The sequence below is a fragment of the Phocoena sinus genome, chromosome X, assembly GCF_008692025.1.
Source record: "Phocoena sinus isolate mPhoSin1 chromosome X, mPhoSin1.pri, whole genome shotgun sequence".
In the NCBI taxonomy this organism is placed as follows: domain Eukaryota; kingdom Metazoa; phylum Chordata; class Mammalia; order Artiodactyla; family Phocoenidae; genus Phocoena; species Phocoena sinus.
Window position 1 is genome coordinate 116,155,323 of NC_045784.1, and position 20,445 is coordinate 116,175,767.

General features: G+C 49.1%; 2 protein-coding genes across 3 annotated transcripts; both read left to right on the forward strand.

The window, feature by feature from the left end:
- The first annotated feature begins 247 nt into the window (after positions 1 to 247).
- Positions 248 to 6,900, forward strand: LOC116747786 (N-acylglucosamine 2-epimerase-like). Its single transcript, XM_032620324.1, is given in 7 exon segments — positions 248 to 2,495; positions 3,043 to 3,124; positions 3,440 to 3,615; positions 4,171 to 4,302; positions 6,578 to 6,649; positions 6,651 to 6,666; positions 6,755 to 6,900. Coding segments are annotated over 7 exon segments (888 nt in total). The 5' UTR covers positions 248 to 2,231.
- Positions 6,901 to 7,276: 376 nt separating this feature from the next.
- Positions 7,277 to 20,075, forward strand: LOC116747785 (N-alpha-acetyltransferase 10-like). Of its 2 annotated transcripts, none has more exons than XM_032620323.1 (8): positions 7,277 to 7,401; positions 7,876 to 7,974; positions 8,424 to 8,482; positions 9,135 to 9,180; positions 9,266 to 9,381; positions 9,708 to 9,752; positions 11,034 to 11,118; positions 19,207 to 20,075. In XM_032620323.1, the coding sequence occupies exons 1-8, from the start codon at positions 7,381 to 7,383 to the stop codon at positions 19,237 to 19,239; spliced, it is 504 nt and encodes a 167-aa protein (XP_032476214.1). In that variant the 5' UTR covers positions 7,277 to 7,380; the 3' UTR covers positions 19,240 to 20,075. The 2 variants fall into 2 exon arrangements, with proteins under 2 accessions (XP_032476214.1, XP_032476213.1); XM_032620322.1 differs by lacking the exon at positions 19,207 to 20,075 and adding an exon at positions 11,251 to 11,669.
- The last annotated feature ends 370 nt before the right edge of the window (positions 20,076 to 20,445 follow it).

A 20,445-nucleotide genomic window follows, 5' to 3' on the forward strand; every position in this document is an offset into this window, starting at 1 on the left:
TGGCCAAAAATAAATAAATTAATTAATTAAATAAACTGCAAACTAAATATGCTCAACAGTGGTTCTCAAAAGCCTTTGTTATTTCTGTAACTTTATTAAAATTAAAAAGACTAAATATATATAAAATAACAGAAAACTAGGACCTCTATCAGCTTTATTAGCTGTGATAATAGGCATTATTTGTAATTATATATTATAAATTAGAAATTACATGTAACACATAATTATAACAAAAACTTTAGTTTTGAAAAAAGTTTTATTCAAGAACTTTCTAGTCCAGCATTTTTTTTAATTGACATGTATTCACACATACACACACAAATAATATAGATACATAACATTTTTCTGAACGATTCAAGAGTAAGTTACTTGCATAAAGCCCTTCACCCCCAAATATTTCAGTGAGCATTTCCTCTAAATAATAATATTCTCTTACGTTTACACAGTAGAGGTTTCAACTTCAGGAAATTTAATACAATATTGATACAATATTTTTATCCAAGCAAACAACGATATGCCAATTTTTTAGTTGACCTAATAATTTCCTATGTAGCATTCTTTTTTTTGAATATTTGAATTTTATTTTTTTTATACAGCAGGTTCTTATTAGTTATCCATTTTATACACATCAGTGTATACATGTCAATCCCAGTCTCCCAGTTCATCACACCACCACAACCCCACGCTGCTTTTCCCCCTTGGTGTCCATACGTTTGTTCTCTATCTGTGTCTCAATTTCTGCCCTGCAAACCAGTTCGTCTGTACCATTTTTCTAGGTTCCACATATATGCATTAATATATGATATTTGTTTTTCTCTTTCTGACTTACTTCACTCTGTATGACACTCTATATATTCATCCACGTCTCTACAAATGACCCAATTTCGTTCCTTTTTATGGCTGAGTAGTATTCCATTGTATATATGTACCACATCTTCTTTATCCATTTGTCTGTCGATGGGCATTTAGGTTGCTTCCATGACCTGGCTATTGTAAATCATGCTGCAGTGAACATTGGGGTGCACGTGTCTTTTTCAGTTATGGTTTTCTCTGGGTCTATTATGCTCAGTAGTGGGATTGCTGGGTCATTAGGTAATTCTATTTGTAGTTTTTTAAGGAACCTCCATACTGTTCTTCATACTGGCTGTACCAATTCACATTCCCACCAGCAGTGCAAGAGTGTTCCCTTTTCTGCATACCCTCTCCAGCATTTGTTGTTTCTAGATTTTTTGATGATGGCCATTCTGACCGGTGTGAGATGATGTCTCATTGTGGGTTTTTTGTTTTGTTTTGTTTTTTTGCGGTACGCGGGCCTCTCACTGTTGCAGCCTCTCCCGTTGTGGAGCACAGCCTCCAGATGCGCAGGCCCAGCGGCCATGGCTCACGGGCCCAGCTGCTCCGCGGCGTGTGGGATCTTCCCGAACCGGGGCACGAACCCACGTCCCCTGCATCGGCAGGCGGACTCTCAACCACTGCGCCACCAGGGAAGCTCCGGGGAAGGGCTTTTAAAGGCAAGGTGAGGGAGGGGCTGGCGGGATACCTGATCAGCTTATGGACGTTCTTCTGACTGGTTGGTGGTGAGGTAACCAGGTGGTATTTCGGGAAGGAGTCAACATCATCAATCTTCTGGTTCCAGTGGTCTGGGATCTACACGCCGGTGGTCAGCATGCCCTTACCTTCTTCCACCCGGTGGGGGTCTTAGTATCTGCAAAACAACTCAGGGATATGACTCAGGGTATGATCTATAGCCCTTGAGGAGCAACTAAAGGTCCATGACTTTCTCTTATGGCTAAACTCTTATTTTGTGTTGCTTATCTGTTTTCCTCTGCTTCTGCATTTTCTCACTTCTATGATTATATTTGCTCTTTGGAACTCGGGGAAGGCCTAGGAGGCTAAAGCTTTTCTACAGACAAGAGGCGGGGGACACAGGGGGTCTACCCCCCAGAAGTCTCTGCAGGGTTCTGCTCTGTTTCACAGGGATCAATCCGTGCCCTGCCCAGGCCGGCAGAGGGCCGCTCCCTCCTCCCTGGGCCCCCTCTTGCTTTCAAACGTGACCTCACAGTCTGGGAATGGTCTACGCCCCCAGAGTGGGAGTCCTAGCCCCCAGCCTGGGGCCAGGCCCAGAGTAGGCCTTGGTGAAGGTGTCCTATGAGTGGCTGGGAGCACATGGTTCTCTCACCCCAGGGCTGGGGACCCAGCAGGTCGGCACCTGGGGGACCAGACTGGATGGGATGCAGCCTCAGCCTGGGCCTCCCCTCATCCCTCCCCAGAGCGAAGTGGTGGAGATGATGGATCAGATCGTGCACTGGGTGCGGGAGGACCCCTCTGGGCTGGGCCGGCCCCAGCTCCCTGGGGCCCCGGCCGCGGAGTCCATGGCGGTGCCCATGATGCTGCTCAGCCTGGTGGAGCAGCTCGGGGAGGCCGACGACGAGCTGGCGGGCAGCTACGCGGAGCTGGGGGACTGGTGCGCTCGGAGGATTCTGCGGCACGTGCAGGTGGGGGCAGGGCAGCAGGCGGACGGCGGCCGCCAGACAGGGTCTGGGGAGCTGGGGGGCAGGGCGACCCCCTATGCCCCACCCCCGGGGCGCCTCCTCCGCCCGCACCCACCCCCGGAGCCAGGCGCCGATGGCTCCCTTTACAGACGGGGAGATGGGGCGAGGTGCGGCCCAGAACCCTTGGGAAGGGAAGGAGGGCCCCGGGGTAGCCGGGGTGGGTGCCAGAGCCCCAGGCACGTCAGGGAGCAGAAAGCCTGGCCAGACTCAACTTCGTCCCAGGCCTCTGCACAGCCCAGTCCCCCTGGTCTCAGTCCGCTCAGTGCCTTACGCTCCCCACATCAGGGTCCAGGCCCAAAGCAAGGGTTAGGACAGGTCCAGACCCTTGGGAGTGAATCGGCTCCTCCTCCAAAGCCCCTCTGAGCGAGGCCACCCAAGCCTGCAGATCAGGAGGGAGGGGGGGTGGGAGGGCGCGTCTTTCTTGTTGGATGATGGGGCGAGGGTCAGGGGGTGCTGAAGGCCAAGCTACCTTCTACTTCTCCCTCGGCAGAGGGGTGGGCAGGCTGTGCTGGAGAATGTGTCAGAGGATGGCGAGGGGCTTTCTGGCTGCTTGGGGAGACACCAGAACCCAGGTGAGGGGCTGGGTGGGCTGGGGGGCGGCCCGGGAGGAGGGGGGCGCTCAGCCTTGGTTCTGGACTCCAGATGCGGGGAGTGCCCTCCTCCCTCCGCCCTCAGCACACCAAGGACCAGGCAGGGGAGGGGGGACGGGCCTCCCACACTGGCGTGTCAGCAACAGGAGGGTGACTCTGGGGCAGACCGGCAGGGCTGGGGGGCTCAAAGCAGGCCCCACAGTGGGGCAGAGAGGAAGGGAGTCAGCGGTCAGCACAGCGCTTGAGCCCCCTGCCTGGGGGAGGACACGCGGCCTGCCTTACCCGAGCGCTCATCAGGCCACGCGCTGGAAACTGGCTGGTTCCTGCTCCGTCACGCCATCCACAGAGGTGACCCCAAACTTCGAGCCCACGTTATCGACAAGTTCCTATTGTTGCCTTTCCGCTCTGGATGGGAGGTCCAGAGCGGAGGTCTCTTCTACTTCCAGGGTGCTGATGGCCTATGCCCCACCCAGGTGGGGATGTACCCAGGGCTACATGGTACTAGCCTGTCGAAGGCTTTCTGCCCAGGGAGGTGTGTGTTGTCATCACCCATTTCAGAGAGGGGGACCCGGGGCTCAGAGGAGTGAACCTGCCTGGTGTGACCCCAGTGGGAAGCTCGACTCCTGTGCCGGTGGCCCTCGAGCTCACGTGCACAGGGAGGCCGTGAGGGAGCGCAGGCCATGCCCACGCGGAGACACATGGTCCTTCATCTTGGAAAGGCTCTCTGAGTGACCCTAAGGCATCAGCAGTGGGAGCAGCCGGGGTTTCGATTCCAGGGCTCAAGGGGCGCCCACCCCAGCCCTGCCCTTTGGGAGGGGCCACTTGGGCTACATCTGGCTCAGGAAGCTAGCCGCGATCTGATGGGCGGTTAAGGCCCCCAGAGACGTTCATCCCGTGGTTAAGCTCCAAGAGCTTGGGCCAGATGGAGTCTGAGCCAGGGCCCGAAAGATAGGGGTGACTCTCCTGCTGAGAGGGGTGGTGGAGTGGGGTCCAGGGCTCTCAGATGCCTGCCTCCGCTCTGCTCTCAGCTGGAGTGGGCCATGAAGCTCTGGTGGCCGCACAGCGAAGCCACGATCACCTTCCTCATGGGCTACAGTGAGAGCAGGGACTCCGCCTTGCTGAACATCTTCTACCAGGTGGCCGAGTACACTTTCCGCCAGGTAAGTGCTGCTTCCTGGTCTCAGCGGTGTGGAGACCGCAGGCACGGCACACCCCCTCCTTCCCCCCCTCACCGGACGTGTTCCCTCAGTAGGTCTGAGAGTTCCTGGAAGTCCTGGCCCTGGTGCTCTCTGTTCAGTCAAGAGAGTGGCCCCTGCCCCACTGGAGCTCACATTTGGTGCTGGTGGAACCGACTATAAACAAGTAAACCAACAAACACAGATGGTGATGAGAGCTCTGGGAAATAAAGCAAGGTCAGGGGACTGGGGGGCTAGTGGGAAGGAAAAAAGCTGGGGCTTCGGGAGGGGAGGCCGGAGGGCACTAGGCGAAGGCAGGGAGACCGGGCTGTGGCTGTCATCCTGGCTAGCGAGTGGGGGCCTGGCCCGGGGTGGGAGCTGCAGCGGCTCAGGGGTCAGAGTGTGGTCGAGCGGGAGAGGTGTGGGCTGGCCGCGTGAGGCAAGGTAACCTTGGAGTACAGAAGGAAAGGAGAAGAGGGAATAGGCAGGCCCAGCAAAGGAGAGAGGATCATCTGCGAGGTAGGAAGGAAGCCAGCCCCCCCGCCCCCCCGCAGAGGCCCGAGTGCCGTGAGCAGAGTGATGAGCTGTGCCAGCTGCTGCCGACGGGCACCTCGGGTGCTGAGCCTGACGGGGAATGAAGGAAGATTCCCGATGTGTTTCTAAAGCCACGACTCACTCCATGAGTAAACCCCAGTACGGGAGGCATTACAACAGGGGGGTCTTATTCTGAGGTCTGTGGGCTTTGAAACCTGAGAGAAAATCCCACCTTTATTTGCCCTAACCTCTAACTGAAATCCAGCATTCACGTCCATCATGAATGAAAGCAGTGAACCACAGTATTAGCAGTGTCCGACTTTGTCACCAGTAGAAATTCCAAATGTGCTCGTGTTATGCTGTGGTTAGAGAGGCAGCTCCAAGTACTGCACACGCTCGTCACTGCTTCCAAACACGGGAGCCACAAGACCAGAGGCGATATATATTAATATTGAATGCGTTCATAGAGGACATGTGTTTGAGGTGATCGCTCTTAACTGCATAAAGTGAAATTTAAGGAATACATTTTCAAGAAAGAGAGATTGTATCGAACAATCACAAAAGTTATAAACAACAGGTAATTCACTATGCACTAATCGTCATAACAATACAGAAAGCAAAAATTCAGACATCCATGGAAAGGCTGGACAGGAAAACAGTCAAATCCTTTGTTATCTTCCCGTGTCATATCCAGTAGTCGAATAATAAGTAAGGACATGGGTAATGTCACTGGAAAGATAGAATGAACAGATACAGAACTAGTTTCCCCCCCTATGAAGAATACACCTACTCATAGGTCCCCATTTAAAAAGACATTTTTGGTAGTGGACTTCAATGTCACTGATTTATTCTGTGGTCCTTCTGAGAAGGGGTTCCACTCAGGTCTCTATCTGGGGAGGAAGGGCCTAGGCCAGGGCTCTGAGGTCTATCCTGGAGCATCTGGAAGGAACTGGGCAGGAGAGAAGCGAGGAATTTGGAAAGGGTCAACAGAGCTGCTGGGCAGGGCCAGGCTTCAGGTGGCTCCGAGGGAGGGGGAGATGTGTTTGGGACCTGTGGTGAGCAAGGGAGAAGTCAGACCTCTGTACGGGATATCTACAATGTAGCGCTATCTACAGTCTCATCCACTGCAAGACAGTCCTCTGAAGCAGGGAACAGGAGCTCCAAAGGAATAACTTGTTACAAAGTTACATGGTAGGTCAGCACTTCCTCAGGGTTCTGTTTCTTTTTACATAGTTTTTAAAAAATTATATTTATTTACCTTTGGCTGCGCTGGGTCTTTGTTGCTGCGCGCGGACTTCTCACTGCGGTCGGTAGCTACTCTTGTTGCGGAGCACCGGCTCTAGGCGCGCGGGCTTCGGTATTTGTGGCGCACGGGCTCTAGAGCGCAAGCTCAGTAGTCCCAAGCAGGGTTTTTGTTTTTGTTTTTGTTTTAAATTCCATCTTGAAAGGTTTCATCTCACAGCCGGCGGCCCCTTCCCCAAGTGGGGTAACTAGCTGCAGACTCAAAACTCCACCCCCCCAAAGAAAAAGGAAAAGCCCCTTGCTTTCATATTTGTCCAGGAGGCGGGACCTCATTTAAGAGCACTGATTCTGGAGCCGGGGGTCAGCCCGGGCTCTGACCCCGAGGTAGCGGTTTAGTGGGACCGGTGAACGCCCCTCTCCCAGGCCTGTGGCATCTGGGCGGTTCCTGCAGGCGCTGCCTGTCACTGCCTCATTGTTATTGCAGTTTCGCGATCCCGAGTACGGGGAATGGTTTGCCTACCTGAACCGAGAAGGGAAGATCGCCCTCACCATCAAGGGGTGGTCCTTTCAAAGGTGAGTGGGGGAAAGGGCGGGGCCCAGGGGCTCGGGGCACTCGGCTGCCCACGGCCCTCCCAACCCGCCGTCCCGCCTCTCCCCGCAGGCTGCTTCCACGTGCCGTGGTGCCTCGCCATGTGCGAGGAGATGCTGAGTGACCTCCTGAGCCGCCTCGCCCTGGCCTCGGCCCCGGCCCCGGCCCTTAGCGCCCGGTCTCCGCCCGCCGACCCCGCCCGCCGAGGCGCAGAATAAAGCCAAGCCTGCTCCACTGCCCGTGTGTGTGAGCGTCTGTGGGGTGTCGGGTGGTGGACCAACCACCGCCTTTGGCTGGAGAGCACCTGCTCGCCCTGCCAGTGACCCGCCCCACGCGCTGGACCCTCCCACCCTGCCAACAGGCCCGCCCTGCGCCAGGGTCCGCCCGGCCATTGGCCCGGCCCGCCCCGCGGAAAGGCCCCACCCCGCCCTTGGCCCTCCCTGCGCAAGGCCGAGCGGCCGGGAGGGCGGGCCCGGGGGGGGCGGGCTCAGCGGCGCGCACTTCCGGCCGGTGGTCGGTTCCGGCGGGCGCGTCATCTTCTGGCGCCGTCCCCGTGATCCCCGACCCAGCCCCAGCCACAGCCCCAGCCACAGCCCCAGCCACAGCCCTGCCTTGGCAGCCCCGACGTCTCTTCGGAGCGCGGTGGCAGCTGACTGCGTGTTCACGACCCGCTGGGAGCCGCGAGACCCGCCGCCGTTATGAACATCCGCAATGCGAGGGTGAGGGGCCGGGGCCGGAGGCTGTCCGCGCCGCGTGGGAGCGGGGCCCGGTGGCCGCGTGCGCGTGCTCCTGAGGAGCCCGGCCGATCACCGGGCCAGCCGCCCTGGGCGCCCTCGGCCGCCCGGCGCGGAAAAGTGAAGGCCACGTCCCCGTGGGGCTGAATCTACGCCAAGAGGAGGCCGGAGGAGCCAGGGGGGCAGGGCCGGGGCTGCGAACTCTTTCTTTCCGGATGTCGGGTTTCTGTTGGATGGTGTCGGGGAGCTTCCTGGAGCTCAACGTTCATTCCTGGAACAGTCAGTTTTTGCACAGCGGCTGTGGGCCAGGCCTGTGCGGAGACAGTCCCAGCGCCCGCCCAGCCCTGTGGGGGGGCGGGGGTCGCTGAGTAGACAGAGCAGGGTTCTAACACGACCGAGGCCTACTTAGTCACCGCAGCCCCCGGCCTGACTGCATTCCACTGCCCTCCTCTCCCGCAGCCAGAGGACCTGATGAACATGCAGCACTGCAACCTCCTGTGCCTGCCCGAGAACTACCAGATGAAATATTATTTCTCCCATGGCCTTTCCTGGCCCCAGGTGGGCAGCTGTTGAATTTGGGGATGAGGGAAACCAGGCCAAGGAAATTCCACCCTGGGTCGGCTTGGGACGAGCCGGCGAGGTCGCACAAGGTCGTGAAGAGTCCGGGGGGCGCATGGGTCAATGAGGCCCTGAGTGTTTCCGGCTGGGGTGGCGGGAGATGGATAGGAGGCGCCTTGAAGAGGGGCGAAGAACAGGGCCAAGGTAGGGGCAGTATTCCCACCTGTGTCCGTCCACTTCTTCTGGGTTAAGGAAAGGGGGCACGGTGTGATGTGGGAAAACCAAGCCACTTGGCCTGGAGGTCAGGAGCTGTCACTGAACTCGCTGCCCGATGGGCTTCTGTCATGCAAACAGCGACAGGCAGGCGCTGGGGCCAGGTGTCCGATAAGGGCGCCCCCAGCTCTGACAGGAACTTGTTTTCTGCCTTCTCTTTCCTCCCTGTCACCCAGCTCTCTTACGTCGCTGAGGATGAGAATGGGAAGATTGTGGGGTATGTCCTGGCCAAAATGTGAGTCACCAAGGACGGAGGGACAAGCCTGGTGCCTGACCTGGGGGTGGGGGGAGGAGGGACACCGACACCGCACGCGTCTGATGGATGCTGCCTGGGTTGGGTTTTTTTGTTTCGTTTTGTTAATTAATAGACTGTTCCCTTAGTTCAGTTTCCTCTCACATTAACATCTTGTGGCACATCTGTTACAATGGGTGAACCGATACTGTTACATTATTGCAGAAACCCATAGTTACATTGTTTTACTCTTTGAGTTCTATGTTCCATGGACAAAGGTATAACAATGTATCCGATACTATAGGATCAAACAGAGTAGTTTCACTGCCCTTCCTCCCTCCCCTCTCCCGGGGAACCACTGATCTCTTTACTGTCTCCATAGTTTCGCCTTCTCCAGAAGGTCATATGATTAGAATCATACAGTGTGTAAACATTTCAGACCACCTTTCACTTGGTCATATGCGTTGAAGTCTCCCCCCACGTCTTTTCATGGCTTGAGAGCGCCTTTCTTTTTAGCACTGAACAGTATTCCATTGACACTGCACATGTCTTTTGGCTGCTGCCTGGGGTTTGGAGAGTCCTGGCTCTCCCCCGTCCCGGGACTGGACGCACTTCGGGGTTCACGCCTAGCCTCTCTCCTTTCTTCTTGCTCTAGGGAAGGGGGCCCGCACAACGTGCCCCATGGACACATCACCTCGCTGGTGCGTAGGGCCCACCCAGGCTCTGGTGGGGGCGGGGGCCGAAGTTAGTTGGAGCCGCCCCGAGGTCCCACCTTTCTCCCACCAGGCTGTGAAGCGTTCCCACCGGCGCCTTGGCCTGGCTCAGAAGCTGATGGACCAGGCCTGCGGAGCCATGATCGAGAACTTCAATGCCAAATACGTCTCCCTGCATGTCAGGAAGAGGTGGAAGCCCCGGCCGAGGGAAGGGGGGGTGGGTAGGGGGATACTGTCTGTTTTGTTTTGAATTTTCTTTTATTTATTTTTATACAGCAGGTTCTTATCAGTTTTATACATATTTGTGTGTATATGTCAATCCCAATCTCCCAATTCATCCCACCACCATCAGCGGGGATACTGCCTCGATGTGGATCCTGGGCTGCCTTGGCTTTTGGAGAAGATCGGGAAGTGGGCTTAGTGGGGAGGGGGACCGGGAGGAGGGGCAAGACCTGGATGTGCTTTCCCTGCCTGGCCTCGTCTGTACAGCTCAGCAGTGCCTTATTCCCCTGCAGTAACCGGGCTGCTCTGCGCCTCTACTCCAACATCCTCAACTTTAAGTAAGTAGATCTACATTTTTCTCATGGAGTGGGATGGTCCCCAGGTCTGGCTTATCCAGGTGGCTGAGATGGGCTGAACTACCTTCCAGGCAGGGGCGTGAGGGCGGCTAGGGCTAGCTGAGATGGGGGAGCGGGCCGTGGACAGCACTCTTGGGGGCAGAGCACCTGCCTGCCGCAGGCTGCTTCAGGCATGTCGCGCTTCCGGAGGACGCTTGGTGTTTCTTGCTTGATGCTGGTGGCGGCTATGCTGGAAGGGCAGCACGGTGAAGAGGTTCGGAAGCAGAGACAAGGGCCCAGGACAGGAACAGAAGCCAAGGAGCAGAACTGAGTGACCAGGCACCCAGAAGCATCTAAGCGGGACCAGAAGAAAGGATAAATCTGAGCACGTCCGCGCAGGAAGGGCCAGTGGCAAGAGCAGTGGAGGGATCTAGAGCCCTGGGTGTCCAAGTGGATGAGGCTGGGTCCACTCAGGGATGTGGCTGTCTCTGTGTGCCCAGTGCAGGACAGAGAGAGCCTAGCAGGGGACTGCTCTGCCCAGTACATTATGGTGAAAGCTGCTGGAAAGTGAGGCTGAGGTGGGCTGTCCATGGAGGGCCCACTGAGACAGCGTCAACTTCAGCTTGGTGGGGGACGAGGAGGGACTGTTGGGAAGACAAGTGGCCTCCGGGCTGGGTATTTGAGGCAGGATCTTTGGCCTGGATGCAAATGCCTCTGGTGGTTGACAGTTCTAGGGTCTTAAGGCTGGCAGGGCCGTTCTGGGCCATCCAGACTGGCTCCCTTTTCAGTGGCAGGGTGCCCAGGTCTGCATACACACCTCCCAGCGCAGGCTTGGCCCCTGAGCTGCTCGGGCTAGGGGCCACGCTGCCTGGTAACGACCACCAAGAACAGAGGCCCAGGCAGCAGCACCCCTCCCCGGTTCCAGTTGTTAGGTATACAAGCCAGCCATGCATGCCCAGGAAGTGACAGGGAGCAGGGCGGGGAGGGGAGGGGAGGGGACTGCCAAATTCAGGGCCTCAGTTCACAGGAAACCACAGACACAGATCCTTGGTGGCCAGGTTAGGGACGAGGGGCAGTGGCAGGATGCCAGGGGTGGGGGGGAATAAAGGAGCTGGGTGCTACTTACTGTTGGAGAAAGCAGAGGGAAGACCATGTTGGAAATGTCTCCCAAAGGGTCCTTGGGGGGGCAGTGACACCCTGCCCCACTAGCAGATGATGCCAGAAGGCTGAGGAGAATTGCCCCCGATTTGGGTCGCCCTCCTTCTCTCCACCTGCTGCCCCCAGGATCAGCAAAGTGGAGCCCAGATACTATGCAGATGGGGAAGACGCATATGCGATGAAGCGGGATCTCACCCAGATGGCTGATGAGGTAAGAGTCCTGCAGGTAAGAGTCCTGCGGGGCCAGGGCCGCGGTCCCCAGGCAAGGCGAGCAGGGGCGGCCTGGGACAGTTGGAGGCTGCGTCGCCAGGAGTCCTGGCCCTCCTCACCTTAGCTTCCGTAGCTGGCAGGCGGGGAGCCGGACCTTGGCAGGGCCTTAACGAAGGCCATCGGCGCAAGATTCCATTCTCCGAGGAAGAAGCCCGTCCTGCCCAGAGGCTGCTGTGAGAGGAGAGGGAGGAGGCCCCTAGACGTGCTGAGAGACGCGGGGCCTGGGGATGGCTGTGGCTGGCCTCCAAGGCTCGGGTCAGACAGAACTGGGCTGAAGAGAAGTCAGGGTTCTGCCCAAGGCTCCTCGGGGGCCAGGGCCGTTGAGAGGGCTCCACGGCAGCCTTGTGAGGGAGCCGTGATCACCTCCACTTTACAGGAGAGGAAACAGGCCCAGAGGCCTGTTTAGGTCTTCTGTCCATTTTTGGATTGGGTTGTTTGTTTTTTTGTTGTTGAGCTGCATGAGCTGCTTGTAAATTTTGGAGATGAATCCTTTGTCAGTTGCTTCATTTGCAAATATTTTCTCCCATTTTGAGGGTTGCCTTTTCGTCTTGTTTATGGTTTCCTTTGCTGTGCAAAAGCTTTGAATACATGTTTGTGTATATATGTCCCATTTGTTTATTTTTATTTCCCATTTGTTTATTTTTGTTTTTATTTCCATTACTCTAGAAGGTGGATCAAAAACGATCTTGCTGTGATTTATGTCAAGGAGTGTTTTTCCTATGTTGTCCTCTAAGAGTTTTATAGTGTACAGTCTTACATTTAGGTCTTTAATCCATTTTGAGTTTATTTTTGTGTATGGTGTTAGGGAGTGTTCTAATTTCATTCTTTTACATGTAGCTGTCCAGTTTTCCCAGCACCACTTATTGAAGAGGCTGTCTTTTCCCCATTGTATATCCTTGCCTCCTTTGTCATAGATTAGTTGACCATAGGTGCATGGGTTTACCTCTGGGCTTTCTATCCTGTTCCATTGATCTATATTTCTGTTTTTGTGCCAGTCCATATTGTCTTGATGACTGTAGCTTTGTAGTATAGTCTGAAGTCAGGGAATCTGATTCCTCCAACTCCGTTTTTTTCCCTCAAGACTGCTTTGGCTATTTGGGGTCTTTTGTGTCTCCATACAAATTTTAAGATTTTTTGTTCTAGTTCTGTGAAAAATGCCATTGGTAATTTGATAGGGATTACATTGAATCTGTAGATTGCTTTGGGTAATATAGTCATTTTCACAATGTTGATTCTTCCAATCCAAGAACATGGTGTATCTCTCCATCTGTTGGTATCATCTTTAATTTCTTTCATCAGTGTCTTATAGTTTTCTGCATACAGGCCTTTTGTCTCCATAGGTAGGTTTATTCCTAGGTATTTTATTCTTTTTGTTGCAGTGGTAAATGGGAGTGTTTCCTTAATTTCTCTTTCAGATTTTTCATCATTAGTGTATAGGAATGCAAGAGATTTCTGTGCATTAATTCTGTATCCTGCAACTTTACCAAATTCATTGATTAGCTCTAGTAGTTTTCTGGTGGCATGTTTAGGGTACTCTATATATAGTAGCATGTCATCTGCAAACAGTGACAGTTTTACTTCTTCTTTTCCAATTGTATTGCTTTTATTTCTTTTTCTTCTCTGATTGCCATGGCTCAGACTTCCAAAACTATTTTGAATAATAGTGGTGAGAGTGGACATCCTTGTCTTGTCCCTAATCTTAGAGGAAATGCTTTCAGTTTTTCACCATTGAGAATGATGTTTGCTGTGGGTTTGTCATATATGACCTTTATTATGTTGAGGTAGGTTCCCTCTATGCCCACTTTCTGGAGAGTTTTTATCATAAATGGGTGTTGAATTCTGTCAAAAGCTTTTTCTGCATCTATTGAGATGATCATATGGTTTTTGTTCTTCAATTTATTAATATGGTGTATCACATTGATTAATTTGTGTATATTGAAGAATCCTTGCATCTGTGGGATAAATCCCACTTGATCATGCTGTATGATCCTTTTAATGTGCTGTTGGATTCTGTTTACTAGTATTTTGTTGAGGATTTTTGCATCTATATTCATGAGTGATATTGGTCTGTCATTTTCTTTTATTGTAGTATCTTTGTCTGGTCTTGGTATCAGGGTGATGGTGGCCTCATAGAATGATTTGGGAGTGTTCCTTCCTCTGCAATTTTTTGGAAGAGTTTGAGAAGGATGGGTGTTAGCTCTTCTCTAAATGTTTGATAGGATTCACCTGTGAAGTCATCTGGTCCTGGGCTTTTGTTTGTTGGAAGATTTTTAACCACAGCTTCAATTTCATTTCTTGTGATTGGTCTGTTCATATTTTCTATTTCTTCCTGGTTCAGTCTTGGAAGGTTATACCTTTCTAAGAATTTGTCCATTTCTTCCAGGTTGTCCATTTTATTGGCGTAGAGTTGCTTGTAGTAGTCTCTTAGGAGGCTTTGTATTTCTGCAGTGTCTGTTGTATCCTCCTTTTTCATTTCTAATTTTATTGATTTGAGTCCTCTTCCTCTTTTTCTTGATGAGTTTGGTTAATGGTTTATCAATTTTGTTTATCTTCTCAAAGAACCAGCTTTTAGTTTTATTGATCTTTGCTATTGTTTTCTTTGTTTCTATTTCATTTATTTCTGCTCTGATCTTTATGATTTCTTTCCTTCTGCTAATTTTCGGTTTTGTTTGTTCTTCTTTCTCTAGTTCCTTTAGGTGTAACGTTAGATTGTTGATTTGAGATTTTTCTTGTTTCTTGCAGTAGGCTTGTATAAATAAAAACTTCCCTCTTAGAACTGCTTTTGCTGCATCTGATAGGTTTTGGATCGTCGTGTTTTCATTGTCGTTTGTCTCTAGGTATTTTTTGATTTCCTCTTTGATTTATTCAGTGATTTCTTGGTTATTTAGTAACGTATTGTTTAGCCTCCATGTGTTTGTGTTTTTTACTTTTTTTTCTCTGTAATTGATTTCTAGTCTCATAGTGCTGTGGTCAGAAAAGATGCTTGATATGATTTCAATTTTCTTAAATTTACTGAGGCTAGATCTGTGACCCAGTATGTGATCTATCCTGGGGAATGTTATGTGCGCACTTGAGAAGAAAGTGTAATCTGCTGTTTTTGGATGGAATGTCCCATAAATATCAATTAAATCTATCTGGTCTATTGTGTCATTTAAAGCTTGTGTTTCCTTATTAGTTTTCTGTTTGGATGATCTGTCCAGTGGTGTAAGTGAGGTGTTAAAGTCCCCACTATTATTGTGTTACTGTCGATTTCCTCTTTTATAGCTGTTAGCAGTTGCCTTATGTATTGAGGTGCTCCTATGTTGGGGGCATATATATTTATAATTGTTATATCTTCTTCTTGGATCGATCCCTTGATCATTATGTAGTGTCCTTCCTTGTCTCTTGTAACATTCTCTATTTTAAAGTCTGTTTTATCTGATATGAGTATTGCTACTCCAGCTTTCTTTTGATTTCCATTTGCATGGAATATCTTTTTTCATCCCCTCACTTTCAGTCTGTATGTGTCCCTAGGTCTGAAGTGGGTCTCTTGTGGACAGCATATATATGGGTCTTGTTTTTATATCCATTCAGCAAGCCTGTGTCTTTTGGTTGGAGCATTTAATCCATTCACATTTAAGGTAATTATCGATATGTATGTTCCTTTTACCATTTTCTTAATTGTTATGGTTTTGTTTTTCTAGGTCCTTTTCTTTTCTTGTGTTTCCTACTTAAAGAAGTTCCTTTAGCATTTGTTGTAGAGCTGATTTGGTGGTGCTGAATTCTCTTAGCTTTTGCTTGTCTGTAAAGCTTTTGATTTCTCCATCGAATCTGAATGAGATCCTTGCTGGGTAGAGTAATCTTGGTTTTAGGTTCTTCCCTTTCATCACTTTAAATATGTCATGCCACTCACTTCTGGCTTGTAGTGTTTCTGCTGAGAAATCAGCTGTTAACCTTATGGGAGTTCCCTTGTATGTTATTTGTCATTTTTCCCTTGCTGCTTTCAATAATTTTTCTTTGTCTTCAATTTTTGCCAATTTGATTGCTATGTGTCTTGGCGTGTTTTTCCTTGGGTTTATCCTGTATGGGACTCTCTGTGCTTCCTGGACTTGGGTGGCTATTTCCTTTCCCATGTTAGGGAAGTTTTCGACTATAGTCTCTTCAAATATTTTCTCGGGTCCTTTCTCTCTCTCTTCTCCTTCTGGGACCCCTATAATGTGAATGTTGTTGCATTTAATGTTGTCCCAGAGGTCTCTTAGGCTGTCTTCATTTCTTTTCATTCTTTTTTCTCTATTCTGTTCCACAGCAGTGAATTCCACCATTCTGTCTTCCAGGTCACTTATCCATTCTTCTGCCTCAGTTATTCTGCTATTGATTCCTTTTAGTGTATTTTTCATTTCAATTATTGTATTGTTCATCTCTGTTTGTTCTTTAATTCTTCTAGGTGTTTGTTCTTTAATTCTTCTAGGTCTTTGTTAAACATTTCTTGCATCTTCTCAATCTTTGCCTCCATTGTTTTTCCGAGGTCCTGGATCATCTTGATCATCATTATTCTGAATTCTTTTTCTGGAAAGTTGCCTCTCTCCACTTCATTTAGTTGTTTTTCTGGGGTTTTATCTTGTTCCTTCATCTGGTACATAGCCCTCTGCCTTTTCATCTTGTCTGTCTTTCTGTGAATGTGGTTTTTGTTCCACAGGCTGCAGGATTGTAGTTCTTGCTTCTGCTGTTTGCCCTCTGGTGGATTAGGCTATCTAAGAGGGCTGTGCAAATTTCCTGATGGGAGGGACTTGTCTAGTCCATCTTTAAATATTAGAGTTTCTTCAGTCTCATTGCTAGAGCCTCTTGTTTATTCATTCTTTCCTCATCCTTTAGGTAATCTCACCCATTCCCAGGGGGTCCTCTACAATACTATCTCTATAGCCTCAGGCTGGGGATTTTTTGTTTTGTTTTGTTTTGTTTTTTTGCTGCACCTGCGGCTTGTAGAATCTTAGCTTCCTAACAAGGGATTGAATCTGGACCTCCTGAAGTGCAAGCGTGGAGTCCTATCCACTGGATCGCCAGGGAATTCCCAGCCCCAGCGTTTATATTATCTGTGCCAGATCCCTCCCTTGGGCTCCTCAACCTGCATATCCAGCTTCCTGTCTGACGTCACTATTCGGCTGCCCCCAGTTCATTAATTCATTCCCTTGCCAAATATCCACTGGGTACCTACTCTGTGTCGGTCACTATGGTAGGGACTGGTATACAATGCTGAATAAAATGCACTTGGTCCCTGCCCTCATGAAGTTTACATTTAGTGGTGGGGGTGTGAGAAAATGAACAAGAAAACAAAGAAAAAATAGTGAAATCCACTACTTTTTTTGAATTTTATTTTATTTTTTAAACAGCAGGTTCCTATTAGTTACCTATTTTGTACATCTTAGTGTATATATGTCAATCCCAATCTCCCAGTTCATCCTACCACCACTCCCCACCACCACTTTCCCCTCTTGGTGTCCATTCGTTTGTTCTCTACATCTGTGTCTCTATTTCTGCCCTGCAAACTGGTTCATCTGTACCATTTTCCAGGTTCCACATATATGCATTAATATAAGACATTTGTCTGAAAACCACTATTTTTTGAATAAAGTAAGCTGCAGTAATAGAGAATGTTTTTAAAAATGTGTGTGCAAGTGTAGGAGGCCTACTTACAATAGCCAGGGAAGATCTCCCTGGAGGTACTGTCATGGAAGCTGAGAGTTCAAGGATAAAAAGCAATCGCTCATGGGAAGAACATTCTAGATAGTAGCGACAGTATGTGCAAAGGCCCTGCTGAGGAAAAGAATGAGAAGTATGTGAAGAACTTAAAGGAAGCCACTAGGCTGGAATATGGTGATTTAGGGAAAACAATGACAGTTAATCTAGCCAGAAGGTTAGGAAAGTGTCAGATTATCCAGGATGCTTTAAGTCATAGGGAGGATTTGCGGGGTTTATGCTAAGAACAGTGGGAGCCACCGAAAAGCTTTAATCCAGGAGAAGCACTTGAGCTGATTGGTATTTTTGAAAGCTGACTCTGGCAGCTCCGTGGAGAATGAGTCATAAAGGGGCAAGCATGGAAGCTGGAAAAAGGACTTTAAGGCTGTGTGAGCTATGGCGTGGCTTGGACTAGGATAGGGGTTGTGGACAGGATGAAAAGTGGATAGATTAGAAAGATAGTTGGGGGAGTTCCCTGGCGGTCCAGTGGTTAGGACTCAGCACTTCCCTGGTCAGGGAACTAAGATTTCCCCATGCCCCATGGCATGGCCAAAAAAAAAAAAAGGTAGTTGGGAAGTTGAAACAGTGCATAAGAGTCTACCTAAGAACTAGATCCTGGTGCTAGAATGTCTGGTTTGAAGCCTGGCTCTGCCACTTCCTAGCTGCATGGATTCGGGCAAATCCATAATTTCAGTGTCCTCATTTATAAAATGACTATAATAATAGTAGTTATAGGAAGTATCAGGATGAAATGAGTTAATATACATAACATTTCTTAGAGCATAATAAGCATGATTGATATTAAGTGTTAGCTATTAATATTAATGATGCATTGGTTATGCAGGGTGAGGGAGGAATCAATGGTGATGCCAGATTTGTAGCATGAGCTGCTGGATGTCTTCTTGAGACACTAGAGTAGCAAAACTTCAGTCTTGGGTAAAACTGATGTTTTACTTTCTCCATGTCTACTGGAAAAAGTCATACAATTGGGCAGATTGAGCCTATTGTAAAATCCATGATCATAGACCTCAAATGAGACTTCAGTATGGCCCAGGAATTTTACTACATATTTTTAGTCAATTCACTCACCTTCCTTCTGCAACCATTTTTTACAACTTTCTCCACTCTCCTCTAACCTCCTACCCCAGCACCACCTCCCACCTGCTCCCACACGTTCAATATTTGACCACAACTCTTATTTCGTAGAGAAAATAGAAGCCGTTAGATAGGAACTCCCGTCATTTTCTGGCGACCAAACACACGTATCTTACCCATCTCTACATCCACCCTACCTTCCTTTTCCCCTGCTACATAGGATAGTGGTTCCCAAAGTGTAATTAATTCCCCAGAACAGAACAGGAGAGTCAACAGTGCCTGGGAACTTGCTGGAAATGCAGATTTGTAGACCCCACTTCCAGATCTATAGAATCACAAACTCTGGTGGAGGAAGGGGCAGCAACCTGTTTTAACAAGCTCTCCAGGGAATTCTGATGCACAAACCAATGCAAGAGAAGAATGATGCCTCTTCTCATTGAAGGCCATTCCTTTACTTGTGCTTGGATGATGTCCTCCCCTGCTTTCCTGGGAATTTTATGTCATTATCTCTTTTTCCTCATGTATATTCAACCTCTCCTTCTCAACTGGAGCTTTCTCACGCACACTAAAACATGCTCTCACACAACATTGTAAATCAACTATACTCCAATAAAAATTAATTAAAAAAAACAAAACAAAACAAAAAAATAAAACATGCTCAAGCCTTTCTCACATACAAAACTGTCTCTTTCAATCTTTCATCCCCTTCTGGCTACCACAGGATAGTTTTCCTCCCCTCCACAGCCGAACATCTTGAAAGAGTTGTTGCTGGTGTGGGATAATGGGTAGTCAATAGTCTTATGAGACTCCCACTGCTGGTGGGAGGGAAAATTGGTACAGCCATTTGGGAGGGCAGTTTGGTAGTACAATAACTATTAAAATATAAAAAGTGCAGGCAGTGTCTATTAAAATTTAAATGAGCATTCCCTTCTTGTTGCCTTCTTTGACAGGGTGAGTGTATATAAGGCAGTTTTCTGCAGAATTGTGAGCGACTGGGGAAAAAATAGAAACAACTTAAATGACTATCAGTATAGGAATGCCAAATAAATTATGATACAGTGTGTAATATCGGTAGTGCGTTTATTAAAATAATGAAGTGGCTCATTCTGTACATCATGTTTTACTATATAATATATGTTTATGTAAAACATATGCACATGTATATATATGTGTCTACATTAAATTATGTTATTATCTATAACATTAATATGTTAATACCCAGAAAAAGGCCAGGAAGGACACACCAAACGAATAACTATGGTTACCTCTGAAAGGTGAGGAAGACGACCAGGATTGGTAGCAGCAGTCAAAGAGGATTTTAGTCCTGTCTGTAACGTTTTCATTTTTTAAAGGAAAATATATTTATGTATTATATAATTAAAAATCAAATAAAAGAAAGAGTTGTCAAAAAAGAAAGAGTTATCTATACCAGCTACTCCATTTTATCACCTCTCACTCAATTCTTAACCCACTCCAATCTGGCTTTTATCCAGGTCATTTCCCCAAAATAGCTCTTTCATGTCGGAAATGACATCTGTGTCACCACATCTAAAAGATAAGATGTTTTCTGCTATTTTACTTGGCCATTTTTTGTTCTTGGCCACTTTCTCCTTGAAACACTCTCTTCCCTTGGGCTTCCAAGCTCTTTTATATTTAACAACACATTCTTCTGGCTTTCCACCTACATCTCTGCCTGATCTCTCTCTAACAACTCTGCAGCTTGCCTATCCTTCTCTACTAGACTACAAATTTGTTGAATTTTTTTCAAAGGCTTGCCCTGGATCCTCTTCTCTTCTCATTCTGTACTCTCCCAATAAGTGATTTCTTTTATCATCCATAAGCCATCAACTTCCAAATTTGCATCTCCCATTCCATGGCTATATGTTCAGCTGCATGTTTGATATCTCAATTTGTAACTCTCAAGTCTCCTCAAGTACAATAGGTCCCCCCAAAACCCCTCTTAATCTCTCTCTATCCCCTTAAATCTAGTCCTCTTTCAATATGCCATGCCTTAGTGAATGGTTCCACCATCCATCCAGTTGTACAAGCCAGAGACCAATGAATCTGCCATGACACTTCCCTTTTCTCTCTCTCTCTCTTTTTTTTTTTTTTTTTTGCGGCACGAGGGCCTCTCACTGTTGTGGCCTCTCCCGTTGCGGAGCACAGGCTCCGGACGCGCAGGCTCAGCAGCCATGGCTCACGGGCCCAGCCGCTCCGCGGCATGCGGGATCTTCCCGGACCGGGGCACGAACCCGCGTCCCCTGCATCGGCAGGCGGACTCCCAATCGCTGCGCCACCAGGGAAGCCCTCTCTCTCTCTTTTTTTTTGGCCACACCGGGTGGCATGTGGGATCTTAGTTCCCAGACCAGGGATCAAACACCGAGCCCACTGCATTGGCAGTGCAGAGTCTTACCCACTGGACCACCAGGGAAGTCTGTGGTGATCATTTCTCAATGATCCC